Source organism: Camelus ferus, chromosome 8 (assembly GCF_009834535.1).
Source record: "Camelus ferus isolate YT-003-E chromosome 8, BCGSAC_Cfer_1.0, whole genome shotgun sequence".
NCBI lineage: Eukaryota > Metazoa > Chordata > Mammalia > Artiodactyla > Camelidae > Camelus > Camelus ferus.
Window position 1 is genome coordinate 48,462,052 of NC_045703.1, and position 14,861 is coordinate 48,476,912.

General features: G+C 40.6%; 1 protein-coding gene across 1 annotated transcript in view; it reads right to left on the minus strand.

The window, feature by feature from the left end:
- SGK1 (serum/glucocorticoid regulated kinase 1) overlaps positions 1 to 14,322 on the minus strand; it is a 106,025-nt gene extending 91,703 nt beyond the window's left edge. The window contains exon 1 of the mRNA XM_006188457.2: positions 13,856 to 14,322. Coding sequence (XP_006188519.1) covers positions 13,856 to 13,924 — 69 coding nt within the window. The 5' untranslated portion in view covers positions 13,925 to 14,322. The remainder of the gene's footprint in view (positions 1 to 13,855) is intronic.
- Between the last annotated feature and the right edge of the window lie 539 nt (positions 14,323 to 14,861).

Below are 14,861 nucleotides of genomic sequence, written 5' to 3' on the forward strand. Positions count from 1 at the left end.
CTGAGCTGGGGAGAATTGGGAAAGAATAAAATTAGGTAAGAAGGAAAATCCAGAGTTCAATTTTTGAACATGATTAATTCAAGGTGCCTATAAGACATCTGATTGGGAATATTAAGCAGCCAAGTGGGAATAGGAACAGGCATTTAGAGAACTGATACATTTCAGGAAGACATATGGGTTGTATTTAAACCACAGGAATGAATAAATTTGTATGTTGCAAGAGAAGGAGGAAGGGGAGAGGTGGTGGAGGGTATGGGAAAGTGAGAGGATGGCGAACCAGAGTGAGAGAGAAAAGAGAAAGAGATGGTGAGAGCGGGAGACCGGCTAATTAGCCAATGACTGTGCCTGGGCTACTCCCATATGCCCACAGGGTCCCGTAGGATAGAGAGGAGAAGCCTGAAAGGAAACTAAGAAATAACCCAGAGGTAAGAGGAGAGCCTGGACAGCGCTGTGCCAGGCAGGCGTTCATGGAGGAGTGGTCCACAGGGAGGCAAACCGAGAAAGCGGAAATTAAGATGATGGATGAGAGTCCACATGACAGAAGTGCTATGGAAGAGTTTAATCTCAGAAGTCAGGCAGAGGGATGAAAATGCCTGGCAATTCAAGTTTTTTAGCCTTTTATAAGAAATATTTTCATGGAGGGGAGTGATAAAATGAATTTTAAAGATCATCTGAGTGCTCACGAGTTACATGGGTTATGATTCAGAATTTCAGATGCATGTCAAGTCTTGATTTGGCAATGCAAGGCAGATTAGAAAGTAAAATCTGGCATTAAATTTGGATCGAATGTCATTAATAAGTGATTATCTGTTGGACGTAAGGGTTTGAGTTTCTGTTCTTCCTTCAGTGCCTTCTGCACATAAAGCTAAAAAAGCAGAGTAATTTGGTGTCACTTGATTTAATGAGACCCTGTGCGAATGAAATATTATTTCAGCAAAGAAGCCGGACAACTGCAGTTGCTCCAGGGAGAAGTTTCTATAGAAGATAATTAATTGTGTTCACTAGTTCCTAACCCCCTGGAAACGTCTAAATAACCCAGTAAAACTGTGAACCTGCTGACCATCAGAGGTCTTTTGAGAAATGACCTTTAAGCAATAAAATCCAAAAGCAAAGAGGTTTTATAGTAGCATGTCTATAAGTAGACTCATGAGTAAAATCACAACTTATACTATAATGAAAAGCATAGAAAGGTAGGCTGGAAAGGTAGGTCATGATTTTGAGGTCTGTCTTGATAATATCTAATATGTTTAGAGTGCTTAGTATGTCCCAGGCACTGCAGCTAAATGCTTTCCACGCATTTTGTCATTTAATCCTCGTAACAGTTCTAAGAGGTAAGGGTTGTCATGAAACCCCTTTTACGGATAAGCCAGTAGGCTTAGAACATTAAATAGCTTGCCCAGTGTTACAAAGCTTGTAAAAATGCAGCTAAGAATCCAACTGGGTTTGTCTGATCCCTATTAGGAGTCCTTAATAGCTTTCACCCATGGGTGTTTCTTTGACTTTTAAGTGTAACTGAAAATGTTTTGATTTTAAAAGTTTTTTAGATGCATTCAGTACAATTGGATTCAATTTGGAAAATTATGCTATGCTTCAGTGGAATAAACAGAAACATTCAATTGTAGTAAAAGTAAATTGTCACTCTTTCCACTGAAAGGTGGAGTTTATTCCTCCCCATCTTGAACATGAGGTGGCCCTGTGGCTTTTTTTAACAAATCAAATGCAGTGGAAGTGACACTGTAGAACCTTCAAGGATGGGCCTAACAAGATGGGCAGATCCCGCTACTCTCTTGAATCACATCCTCTTAGAAGCCAGCAGCCCTATAAGAAGTCTGGCTGTCTCAAGCCCATGAGACTGTGAGGAGTGCCACGCTATTGGAGAAAGAAAGAGGCCAACAGAGAAGCAATGAGGCACCAGTCAGGAGAGTGACGCTTTCTTGGACTTTCCAGCCCCGCTAAGCCAGCAGCTGAACGCAGCTGAGGAATGATCCAGCCAACATCATGGAGAAGGGCCATCCTAATGAGTCAACGTGAATTCTTATTCCATAGAATCATAAGCAAAAAAAAAAAAATGTTGTTTTGATCACTAAGTCACTAAATTATTTAGAGGTATTTTATTATGCAACAATAGATAAATAAATTTAGTACAGTTTGGTACAATTTGGAAAAATATAATCTAGTTTGGTGGGACAGAGAGTAAACATTCCTAGGCTTTTTCTCTTCTACGTTGAGACCAAGTAGCTTATGCTATATATCTGAGATAATAAATCAACAGTTTAAAAGTTAGCTCTGTGGTCCAATGGTTAATTTCATTAGGACTGAGGCAAGCAGTATTTTCAAGATGAAAAGCTAGTAAACAAGCACTTCATGGTTTAGAACTACATTTCTTCTGTGTGTGCTGTGTATCATCATAGTAATGCGTTTATGTAATCATTATCCACTTTTAATATTTGGAACTTGTCCTTGATAGGTCCCTTTGTTTATTTATTTATATTACATGCCTTCTATCTCACTATTAAGACCACCTGAGACAGATTGACAATGAGATACACGAAGCAAGAGAGTTAAAATAAAAACACAAGATCAAAACCAAATTCAGTAACTGAGAAATCATTGGTAAAGATTTCTCTAATTTGTTCACTGAAATTTACTTTTAAATTTAGCTTTGAGTTTCCTGGCAACTGAGGCAAACCTGTGGGATTATATCATGCTAACTGTGATTTCCTTCAGAAAAGAAAAATCCTTAACCTACTGCTAAATTATAAGGGCAATTTATTATGTGGTTCTTCTCCCAGGGAACAGTAAATGATAGAAAAGAAGACGGTTTTGAAAGAGATGTCACTGAGAATACAAATGCATCTCAGACATGGAGTCTTAACATAAGCCTCCATTTAAAACAAAGAAGAATAAAATGTAAAGGACTTTTAATTTCAATGTGGGCTTTCAGGTTAACTCCTTTCTCTTCTTCCTCATAATCAGAATTTCATAATATCCTATCTTTTTATTTGTTTCAACAGGATTTATTGATAACTCTCCAGGAACCAAGCACTGAGGATATAACTGGAAGCCAAAGAGAGGGAAGGTTCCTACCCTTATAGAGATCATAGTCCAGGAGGATATTAATTAACGTTAAGGACATTAATTAAATAGCTACACAGATATGTGATTACAGATTGACAGTTGCCATTAAAGAAAAAAAAAAGTACAGGAAGTTATAAAGAGTATGTAACCAGGAGATGTGATCCAAGTTCCTGGGAATGGGTTAGGATGGGGAGACTGAAAGAAAATATAATTTCAAAAAAACCCCGAAAAACAAGAAAATGTAATTTCTTATATCTGCATTCCTACCACAATGCCTAAAACATACAGGTGCTCAATTCGTGTTGGCTGTTGATGATGATAATACAAGGGGAAAAAAAAGGAGAGCTTCAACGCTAATTTTGAATCTATTGCTTGAAGGATGATGACTTTAGAAAGAAAGGCACCATTAGAAATTTTCATTGCTCTGATTTTTGGATAACATAAGAGTTAACTGTAAGATGCTAGATTAAAAAAAAATTACACATTCTGAAATTCCGTCTAACTGAGATTAAGTCTGAAGGGTTACTCTCAAATGTCCGATTTAATGTGTTTGTTTTGTCCTGGAAAACTAATTATTAGCCATGGCTTCACCACCTTATTGAGTGGCAAGGTGAGAAGATACGCCCCTTTTACGTAAAAGCAGACTAATAGACAAATAAATTAGATATGACTGCTTTGCCGAAGCTGATAACCAAGGCCCTGTATACAGTAAGTTCCAGGTCCTAGTTCTTACTATGTAACATTTAATCTTTGAGGCTAAGTGGTTGGGAGAGAAAGCAAGTATATTGATGTTCTTTGGAGACATTCATTTACAGGTCATTATTACTTAGTTGCCAGCTCTTAAATGCTATGTTGGGCATCTTATCAACCACGTAGCTCCTCAAGCTCTACTACGTAATATTTAGCAGCACTTTTCCCCCCAATTACTACTCAGTTCCCACATCCAACACATTACTATCTTTTTAAAAACATATTCCTGTGTACCCAGCCTCTCTGTCTCACCTGGTACTCTCCAGTGTTATAGCTTTTCTGTAATATCTTATGTTTCCTAGAATTTACTAATAACTTCAACATTGTACCTCGGAGCCCATCTTATTAGGGAGGCTCTTCCATTTCAGATATAACTGAAGCTTCAATGGTAAGGAGAAAAACCTCTGATGGGTTGAACTGTGTTCCCCTGGCCCAAATTAATATATTGAAATCCTAATCCCAGAATCTCAGAACGTGAATTTATTTGGAGATAATCTTTATAGAGGTAACCAAGTTAAAATGAGGTGGGCCCCAATCCAACATACTAGTGTCCTTATGAGAAGGGAAAATTTGGACAGATAGATACAGAGGGGAGATACATAGCAAAGACAGCCATCTACCAGCCCAGGAGAGAGGCCTGGACCTAGATCCCTCATTCCCCACAGCCCTTAAGAGGAACCAACTCTGCTGACACCTTCCTCTGAAACTTGCTGCTTCCAGAAATGTCAGGCAATACATTTCTATTGTTAAGCCACTCAGTTTGTGGTACTTTATTATGGCAGCCCTAACAAATTAATACAAACTCTAGGTCCCCATGAAAATTGAAGAGAGTTTCTGGAAGCTTCTCTCAAAACTCACTCAGAGATGAATTAGAAATTTCAGTGCCATAAATGTCTTTGTGATCTCTTATCTCCTTAAGCTTCGTCATTCCATTATAAACATCTTCAGAAAACTACTGATAGATGCATTAATCTTTTCTTGTTAATCACTGTAAAACTGATGTACAAGTTATGGGTATTCATAAATCAAGCCCTCAACTTGTTACAAGGATTTAAAAAAATCATTTACATCTAGCACCATAAAAATGCGAAACTGTATATACTGTATCTTCTTTTTCTTTTTCTTTTTTTGAGTAAAGGTTGATTTATTTAGAGAGATACATCAAAGGGCAAGAGAAAGGCCACAAGGTGATGGGGTTGGGTGCTCAGATTAGAGTAAAAGTAGGTACACACTCCATAGACAGAGTGAGGGCTGTCTCCGAAGAGGGAGAGAGTGAGGGATGGCGGAAGGCACCGTGTTGCCAGTTTTTATGGGCTGGGTAGCTTCATATGCTAATAAGTGGAAGGACCAGTCTAACTAGCCTAGGGAAGGGGCTGGGATTCCCAGAAAGTTGGCCATTTCCCACTCTTTGACCTTTTGTGGCTTACGCTGCATTTTCTTTATCCATTCATCTATTGATATGCATTTATGATGCTTCCATATCTTGGCAATTATAAATACTGTTGTTAATAGCAGGGTGTATGTATCTTTCTGAATTCTTATTTTGTGGTTCGATTTATTCCCTTAATAACTACGTAAGTTTAAAAAGCTGAAGCTCTAAACGTTCTTAGAAACAATGAACAGTACATATATGTAAATTAAAAAATATGTGCAGTATATTGTGTATATGTATTTATATGCAATACATTGTATCTGTGCAGTCAAATTGTAACAATTCTATCTAATAAAACTGAAAAAAGAAAAAAAAAAGGAGAAAAAAAAAAAAGCCAAACACTAGAACCCAGTTTAGAAAGCTCAGTGCTCAAATCTAGTTCCTACCAAGCCTGAGCAAACAAACACATCATTTCGTTACCTGCATTAGCATATTTTATTCATCAAGGTCTTGGGTTCTAGTTTTCCCTCAGTCTTACTTATTGGAATGCCGGACGGCACTACCTGAAAGCAGTGGAAATCACATCAAGATTTTCTTTAAAGTCTTACTTCCTCTCTTTATCAGTATCCTCTCTATTTAACCAAATAATGACATCACAATTACACGATACCTCCTCCCAAGCCCTTTGATTTAATTGTTTGTATTGATTTGTTAAACATATATTATTGATATATGTTTACTACACATAGATATTGTAGTACCATGTTCCAGGCACTTGGACCAAGCTGTGAACAACACAGACAAGATCTTTGCCCTCAGGGAGCTTATATTCTAGGTTTCAGAGAAGCTATATGAGACTGTAAACAGAGTTCAGTGTTTAATGTCTTTGCTTTTACACTACCTTTCTACTGTTTTGCTACTTAGCTTTACTTAGATCTTTTTAACCACTCTAGAAGCTATATACTCACAGTTTTTTTTTTTTTTATATTTTTCTCCTACCGTATAACCCAATTTATACTGGTCTACAAAGATTCAGGATTCAAAGGAAATTCAGTCAGTTTTCAGAAAGATCATTCTATGGAAAAGATGGTATTTGTGACTAAAAAAGATGGAAAATATATCTTCTTATTTATTCTTAATTCTCAAACAAGTCACTTAATTTTTTTTTTTCCTTCTTGGTATAGTTTCATGTTGGTTCTACAGAAACTTGAGCATTAAAATGTTTTAACTATTTTGGGGCCCTTTTTATCTTGCTATTTCTAGAAACTAAAATCTGAGCTGTCAGTGTCTTCCATCCTGGCCGATTTCACTCTCACGGACTCAGAGATGACAAGATATTCCTGAAGCCACTGAGTTAGTAGGTTCCATGGAACATGCGTCTAGGAGTGTCTCATGTCAGGCTTTTCTCTCTTTGACCTTGATGTGAGCTTATCCTCCAAAGACAGGAGAAAGAGATGGGGGAGAGGGATACAGGGAGAGGAGAAGAGAAAGAGAGAAAAGAAAAAGAAAAAGGGAAAGAGGAGGAGGAGACAGAGGAAGAAAGAAGAGAAAAGGAAAGAACAATGTGACCAGTCATTCCCCAAACAAAGGCATTTTTGGTGAGTGCCCTGACCTAGGAAGAGAAAAGAGACCAAGGTGACCCTGATGCTATAAAAATAGCTAAGCCAACTCTTCCCAGAAAAATGCCACAGCAGGCTCTGGAAAGCAATTAGAGCAATATTTTGGCATCTTGCACCACCAAGGGGAAGACTCTCCTACCGCCCTAGTTACAGCCTTGAGTTTCACTTCCCTTTGTTGTAAATACTTATGAAATCATTTGAGAATGCTGCGAAGAAATAGGTGTGAAAGAAAACAAACTCTAACAGCAACCCTGTCTGCAAAGCCGGAGCCGCTGCAGAAGCGATCCCGAGCAGCACCTAACTCGCTGGGCTGTCTGCTCTCCCTCGTGGTCCTCCTCCCACCTCCTTCTCTTCTTCCTCCCACATATCATCTCTAAAGATTTGCCAGCTCACTGTGCCGCCTGCCAGAGAAACCTGGCCAGTTTCTGGATCCGCCTGCCCTTAGACCAAGGACTTGGGGAGGTCACTGCAAGTGCCCTTCACGTCCTGGACAGGGCAGAGGCATTGAAACTAAGGGCCAGAGCAGCCTGCCTTCCTGCTGGGAGGGATGCAGATCTCCAGAGAGCTGGTGCACACGGCTTCAGTTAAAGCTCTTTGGGAAGCTGTTTGCCCTGTGAATTTAACCTTCTTAAACCCCATGGAAGGCATAAAAGTCCTTATCCCCTGCTTGGTGGGGAGCCAATGATTCCAGGCTCCAAGCTAGGAACTAAGGCTCTATTCAGCAGGCAGGAAGCAGCCTCCCACTGCACGTCAGGAGACTTCTTACCCAAAAATGTTAAGAATGTTGATATCTACTATTTAACTTTTTGGACTTACTTCTAAAAAATTAACTAGTGTGCATTAAAAATAAAATCACACTTTAAAAAGATGCCTTCACAGTATTTCCTCTAAAGAAATATCTTTAGCTTTACCTAAATTACTGATTAAGCTTTTCTGTTGATTCAATTCCCGTACAGTTCTTCCCCGTATGCTTTTCTAATCAGAAATCTTCAGCTGAGGACCTGTGTTTCAGTGGCTCTCTCCACGCCCCACTGTAGACTTCCTTTATCTTGTTACGCATTTACAGGTTATAAAATATGGGTGTGCTCAGGACGTTGCTGACTCCAGTGTTATATACGGCACTGACACGTTAGCACCAGTTTATCAAAAAATGAAACTTTCAAGGAACCCTGCTACACTTTCCATTCAAAATATTTTCCAAGCGCTGTATTGTAGCAGGATGAGAGCCTAACTGTCCTAGGGCTTTCCTGAGAGCTGCTGGGGTGACAAACATCTGATACTCCTCACCTGCGTTCTGTGGTACCCAAGTGTAATCCTCTAGCCTAGCCAAATCTAGCCACTCTCTTCTCCAGTCTAAACCCTCTAAGACTCAGCTATCAGACCTTGAGTTCAATTTTTCTTCACACTCAGTGGCTCCCAGACCACACTGAAAAATGAGGAAAAACAATAATTGAATAAATGTTTTAAGGATTCTAGGTGGGAGAGTACATGATGCAGAACTGTATTGTACTGAAGTCAGTGATTTCTGTTAAAATCAAACCAAAAGAGATGAGTGAATCATGACTACATCTGTCTTGTTAGTCCTGATAGGAAAAGAATTACAGAAAAGATGTTGTGAGGTGGGCAGTGATCACTGAATGAGCTGAGGTCAAGTTTCCCTAAGCAGCTGCCAGCTGTTAAGGGTAGCAACAACTTGTCTTTGAACAAGATTTAAGTTATTTTTCAAAGTCTTTATTTATATATAATCCATATTCAAACACATAATTAGAAAGCATTTGATTCCTAAGCTATTAATCAAGACAGAAGAAGTGGGGAGGAGGAGGACAAGGCAAAGATTTTGGGACAAGTTAATAAGGGACTTGTTCATTTGTTTTTTTTCATAATTTCATTGAACAAATATGGTGACCAGTAGAGGATCTAGTGAACAAGGTAACAGATTCTCTGTCCTCAAGGACCTTCCTGCCGTATCGGAGCTTCAGGTGGGTCCTAATATTACAGCACAGTGTGACTGGGGCCATGTACTATGCTGTTGAGTGAACACAGGAGGGACTCAAACAGATCAGATTTTAGCAACTTCTAAAGAAAGCAGAGTAGAAGCCATTGGAATCATCACTATGGTTCCAGGAAGTATGATCAAATAAGTCTTGGAGAAATCAGAGACACACTTCTGATTTGTTGGGAAGTATTCCTACCTCCCTCAGGAGTCATGTGGGAAACAATTCCGTAGCGATGACCACATGACCACCCCACCACACACGTGTGTAATCCTCTCTGAATCGTCTTCACAGGTAATTTCCAGTGGGGAGAGCCAACCCTGCAGCAGTGTTCAACTCTTAGCAGAGCACTCCAGTGATGCAAATGGAAATACTAAAGTTGACTGCCTGAGTTGGATTCTGGCTACACCTCTTCCTAGCACCATGACCTTGGACCAGTTCCTTAACCTCTCTGACCCTCAGTTTCCTTGGCTGTAAAATGGGCATGATGGAGCGATGTGAGGATGACTCTAGTAAAGTGCTACCATAGTAAGGCTGGACCCTTAGTAAACACGCAGTAAATGCCAGCCCTCTGAGAAGACATCGAGGGCTTCACCTAAGAAAAGAACCTTTGTTATCATCCCAATTCAGATGCTTTAAGCAGACATAATAGAACAGTAAAGGGAAATAAAACATAAAGGGAGCAGTTTATGGGACAGTTGTGGAGAATAACCACTTCGGAGGAGGTTAATTTCACTTCTCAGCTCTGCTAGAGTAAACATCATAACCAGGTTGAAAGCCTTTGCTTTGTTCCTGATGAGTTTTAGAGAAAGGAGAACCCTAAGGCTGTCAGACCTCTCCAAGTCTCCTCTGACCATGTTGGGTTGTTTAAAGACACAGAGAGGATGTGCAGTGGTTAAGGATACAGACTCTGCAGCCACACACTTTGATCCCACCCCTGACTTTGCCACAAGCTAGCTGTGTGACTTTGGACTTCCTTCACCTCGGTTCACCTTTCCTTTTTCATCTGTGAAATCGGGATAACAGTAGCATCTTCCTTAGGATTTTCATGTTTGAGAATTTAAATATGTAATAGACTGAAGCCTCTTAAAACAGTGTTCAGCAATCTAGTGCTGCATAAGTGACAGTTAATATGAAATGTATTGTTAGTAAGGAACAGCACAAGGAATTGTGCAAATGTGCAAAATCATGACATATCTGGGTCGAGACAAGTTTGACAGGAGATGTCGAAGTTGGTGGTCATGAGGCAGTTAGCTCTATGAAGACAAGAACTGGGTTTTGTTCCTACTCTATCTGCTAAAAAAAAGAAATGAATGAATGAGGCATGAAGCACTGAACTTGTTTGAGAACATAATAAAGAGGACAGCACATTTCATCTGGATGTGAAAATTCTACCAGTGAGGGATGGCTTAGCCTCCTTGAAGTCTGAGTAGGTGCTTTACCTGCCAGACACTCAGTTTCCTCATCTTTAACATAGGGAGGTCGACGAGAGGATTTCTAAGGTTCATTTCAAATCCAAAATTCCATACTGGCTAGTTTTCCTTAGAAATTTTACAAAAGATAACTTAATTATGTCCATAGAAATCTTTTTTTTTTTTAACCTACTTAAGGAATTTCCAAAATGGATTATCAAGTCAAAGATAATGTCATTTGTTGGTGTTTTCTGAGTCATAGTGCAAGAATCTGAACCATGGAACAAATCTTTAAATCCATGAAAATGGATTATCTTTGGCACAATTGATAACTTTTTAAAGCTCTGGGATTGTGAGAGTGTAAGACTGATAAGGACATTTTCCCATTCATCTTAAATGAATTTTCAGAGACTTTAAGAATAAAACATAATCCATAGGCATCTAATGTTAACTTATCGTTAACACGTTAACACGTTAACACGTAGAGAACGAAAGTAGAACTCTTATCGAGTTTGGCTGAGCAATCCTCAACTAAATGAAATTAAGCTGATTTAGTTGAGCTTTTAAGACGTGAGGGTAGAATGCATTAGTCCAGAGGATTTGGAGAACAAGCACAGGGACTGTCTTTCTTCAGATCATGTTCCTAGAAGCTGGGTTCCCAGAGCTGCCTCAGTCACCACTGAGGGTTGGAAAGGAGCTTTGAGATGCTTGTCTGCTGAGGACTGGCTGCCTTCGTAGCTTTTGTAAATTGGGTAATGGCATCAAGATTTCACTTGAGGAGAAAAAGATACTGCTATAGGGGAGAAAAAAAAGTGGGGGGAGTGTGTGTTGAAATAGACATTCTGGATTTAGAATATAGGCTTTGGGTCAAAGAAAGTTTAAATGTTGGCTCTGTTACTTTTTAGCTAAGGGATGTTGGGCTGGTTGTTTAATCTCTCTAAGCCACACTTTGTACATTTAATAACTTTTCTTACTTCATAGGGAGACTGTGAGAATTAAATAAGATAATACATGTAAAGCACTTGACCCATAACTTCTAGAACACAGCACTCAATAAATGGTGGCTACACTTATTCTGCTAAATGCATCATAGGGCAGATCATCCACATCCTCTGTCAGCAACATTTTGAATTTTCTCAGAGGCACAGGAAACACTAGTTAAGCTTTGTGTAATCAAAATCTGGGTCCTAACCTCCATATTTTTAGTAAGCCCTAAAAAACCTATGTGTGTGTGTGTGTTCTTTTTTTTCCCCCAAGATCTATTCATTAATTTAATGTGGGCACCCAACAAAGGTTCACTTTGTGAGACTCTCTAGCTAGGTTAAAAATAAAAATATGCAGAAATGTGTGGAACTTCAACAATAGAATAGAGAGAAAATGGATTATTCTTAGCTGAAAACAAAGACATTCTAGTATATGAGTGTGTATGCAAATATATAGAAAAGGTCTGGAAAGTATAGATACCAACAGGGTTAACAACCTCTGGGGAAGGAAGGGAGATTAGTGAGGAGGTGGGGGTTACCTGGGTATTGTCTTGATGTTTTACACATTTACCTATTAGCTGTGTAATTAAAAACTCCAAACAAATGAACAAGCAAAAGCCAAAGCAAAGTCATGGTACAAACTGGAATGAACTTTCAGAAAAGAGAACTCATGGACAAGAATCAAGGAATTTATCCCTTGGGGCAATCCAAACTTGACACAAAGTAATATTCTGCTTAGTTTCCATCCTTGAGCAGTCAGGACAGGAGGATGGGGGATTTCTGATCTTATCTCCAGTAAGTGACAGACCCAGGTTCGAAGGCAGATGAAACTGCCAGCCAGATATCTTGGTGTAAAGTTCTCTCTCTCTGCAAGTACTCAGATTAGACATCAGTACCCTGGCTAGTTCTTTGCAAAACCCAGGTCTAAGGAGGCATCAACAGAGGCACCAAGAAAAAGCTATTGGTAAATTATGGTTTTAAGCAAAAAGAAACCAGATGGTAAATTAATACAGTTATTAGTATATTTCCATAGCAAGGAAAATAAGAGAAAACCTTAAAAAAAATTGACTTGACAGCTACTTGGTTGTTAAAGATACCTGACTAAGGAGTTTTTAAGTCTCACCCTTGCCCCTATTTCCCCTGGTACCACCAAATAAATTAATTAATTAAAAGAGAGTAAAGAGTTTAAATACTGAATTATGGTCTATGGCACTTTTTTTTTTTATTAGCAAAACATTTGTTTACTGTTGGAAATTAGTATTCACAAAAGGCCCTTTCCTTGGAAAGAAATATTTTGGCTACAGGGGAAACCAAGAAACATGGTGGACTCTGAAAGGCTGCAGTGACTTACTTTGATTTAGCTGGAGTCCCCTCTAGTTGGGCTCCAGGAGGAGTGGCCAGGACTCGGTAGGTCTGGCTTTGGTTTTAATGCTTATGTTTTGGCTCCTGGACTTCAGGGAGGATTTTGCGTTACAGATGAGAACTCAATCACAGGCAAGTGGAAACCCGTGTTAGCCCTCTGGCTGGACCTGGCATGCTGGGTCTAGCCCAGCCTTCCCATTCCCAGCTTGCCCATTTGGTGCAGGAGGGAGTCCAGCCCAGAGTGTCATTCATTGTGTTCTGCTGGTGGATAAAATGAAGGGCTGGGCTTCAGAATGGACCTGAATGAAGGGACAGAAGAATGAATGGAGAGAGACCTTTTGATGGACTTGCCCTAAAGTCCATTAAACAGGCTGGGATAGCTGGGGGCTGGAGGAAGCTTCTGTGACTTAAGAAACTCTCCAGAGGGTGTCAGTCATCAGTCACTTAATCATTCATTTTGTCTCTCCCAGTTGTGTATAAATTTGCAGATTTACGCAGACCACCGGTGTGACCACTACAATGAACTGAGTTCATTTTGAGACACACACAAAAAAGGACCTCAACCTTTTCTTCTCATTTACAAGCAATGTGACTTTCATGCTGTGAATAGAACAGGCATTTAAGAAATAAACATATACAGCAGCATAACCTCACATTATCACTTGAATTCAGACCGCCCACTAAAATAAAGGCGGTCATACTGAGGAACATTGAGGCAACTTGAAAGAGAAGGATTTAAAAATGCTTGATTCCACCATTTCTGGAAAAGGTCATTCTAGTCCTTTGCTATTTTTACCCAGTAAGTTATTGGCTAGATGGCTTTGGGAAGCCAGACGCTGCTGATTTTGACGAAGGAAGATGATAATGCAGCACTTGAGACTGAGTGAATGAAAGATGTGGGAAAAGTTGAACCCTTCAAAGATAAGAGCGAGAGCGCGCTACTGAATTAGTCCCTGACTGAATTACCAGCGGTAACTGTACCCAGGCTAATTCTCTTGGAAACTGCTTGTAATCTTGTGGCTTTGACTGAGGAACTCCCATTCCCAGCTCAAACCCTCAAGACATCCCAGCCCAACCCCCTCCTCCCAAAGCGGCTCTTCCTAGGCGCCCCCACCCACAAATTTGCATCAAGGCAGGTAGATTTCCCAGCCGGACCACTGCTACCAGAAGCACGGTTTCCATTCAGGGTTCTGCAACAAAATCGTAGGCTTACCTCGGGCAAGCAATCAAAGGCATTTGAGAGAAGAGCAGAAAACAAAAGAAACAAACAAAAACCTGTCCTTACCCGCTTCTTAAAAAACTGGAAGGCTGAGCACTTCTTGACTGGGAATCCATTCATGTCTTTGTTTACCATTTTCCACAGTGGGGAGTTCACAGTTATAGATCCAGGGTGGCACCCGCCTGGTCAGTGCATCTGGTTCCCGGTTTGCCTCCTGGAGATAGTTAACGAAGAGCGGGATGGAGAATCTAGCGGGGCTCAGGTCTTCACCCACACATTCTGCAGCACCGGCTACTGCAGCAACCGATTCCCACTCTCAGTTGCCGCGAGCAGCGGCTTTTCTTTTTCCATCGTTGCTCCGAAGCGCAGGCATCACCGCTGCAGGACCCCGGGATGCAGCGGATTCCCGGGAGAGGCTCCTGCTGCTGCCGAGCGGGAGAAGGGCACCCTCTGCGCGCCCCCAGCTACCTGGCGGCTCTGCGGCGGGTGCGCCGGCAGAGTCTCTCCGCTCCAGGTGATGCGCTTCTGGAGGCTGCTCCAGCGGAGAGCTGGTTTTGACTGTGCAAGTTCCAATGGGAGCTGTAGTTAAGCAGCTGAGAGGAGTAAGAAAGAGCAGAAGCCAGAGGGAGGGAGGGAGAGCCGCGCCAGAAAAGCGGAGGGAGAGAGAAAGCTGGGCTGAAGACGCAATTCATGAATAATCTGAGCAGCGGATGGAGAGAAGGCAGCAGCTCAGGACGCACCGAAAAGCAGTTGACGCCCCTTGGGAGGGTCACTTCAAGAGCTTTTTTCTTTTGTTTTTCTTGTTAGGACCACTGAAATCAGACTTTCGTATAAAATGTAGAACGTTTTTATTTTATGCTCATTGAAATTCTGTTGATACAGAATGAGGGGGGAAAACGCCTCTCAATGGAAATTTAATCAAATTTATTCCTGATCTGTTCAAATGTGGAAAAAATGAAATAAAGCGCAAGTGCAGGTATAACAACGGGTGCTCCCTCACTACGTAGGACCTCTTCTAGCCTCCTCTTCCTACTTGTCAGAATACAGTGGGCAACTGAAGGTAATTGTGTGT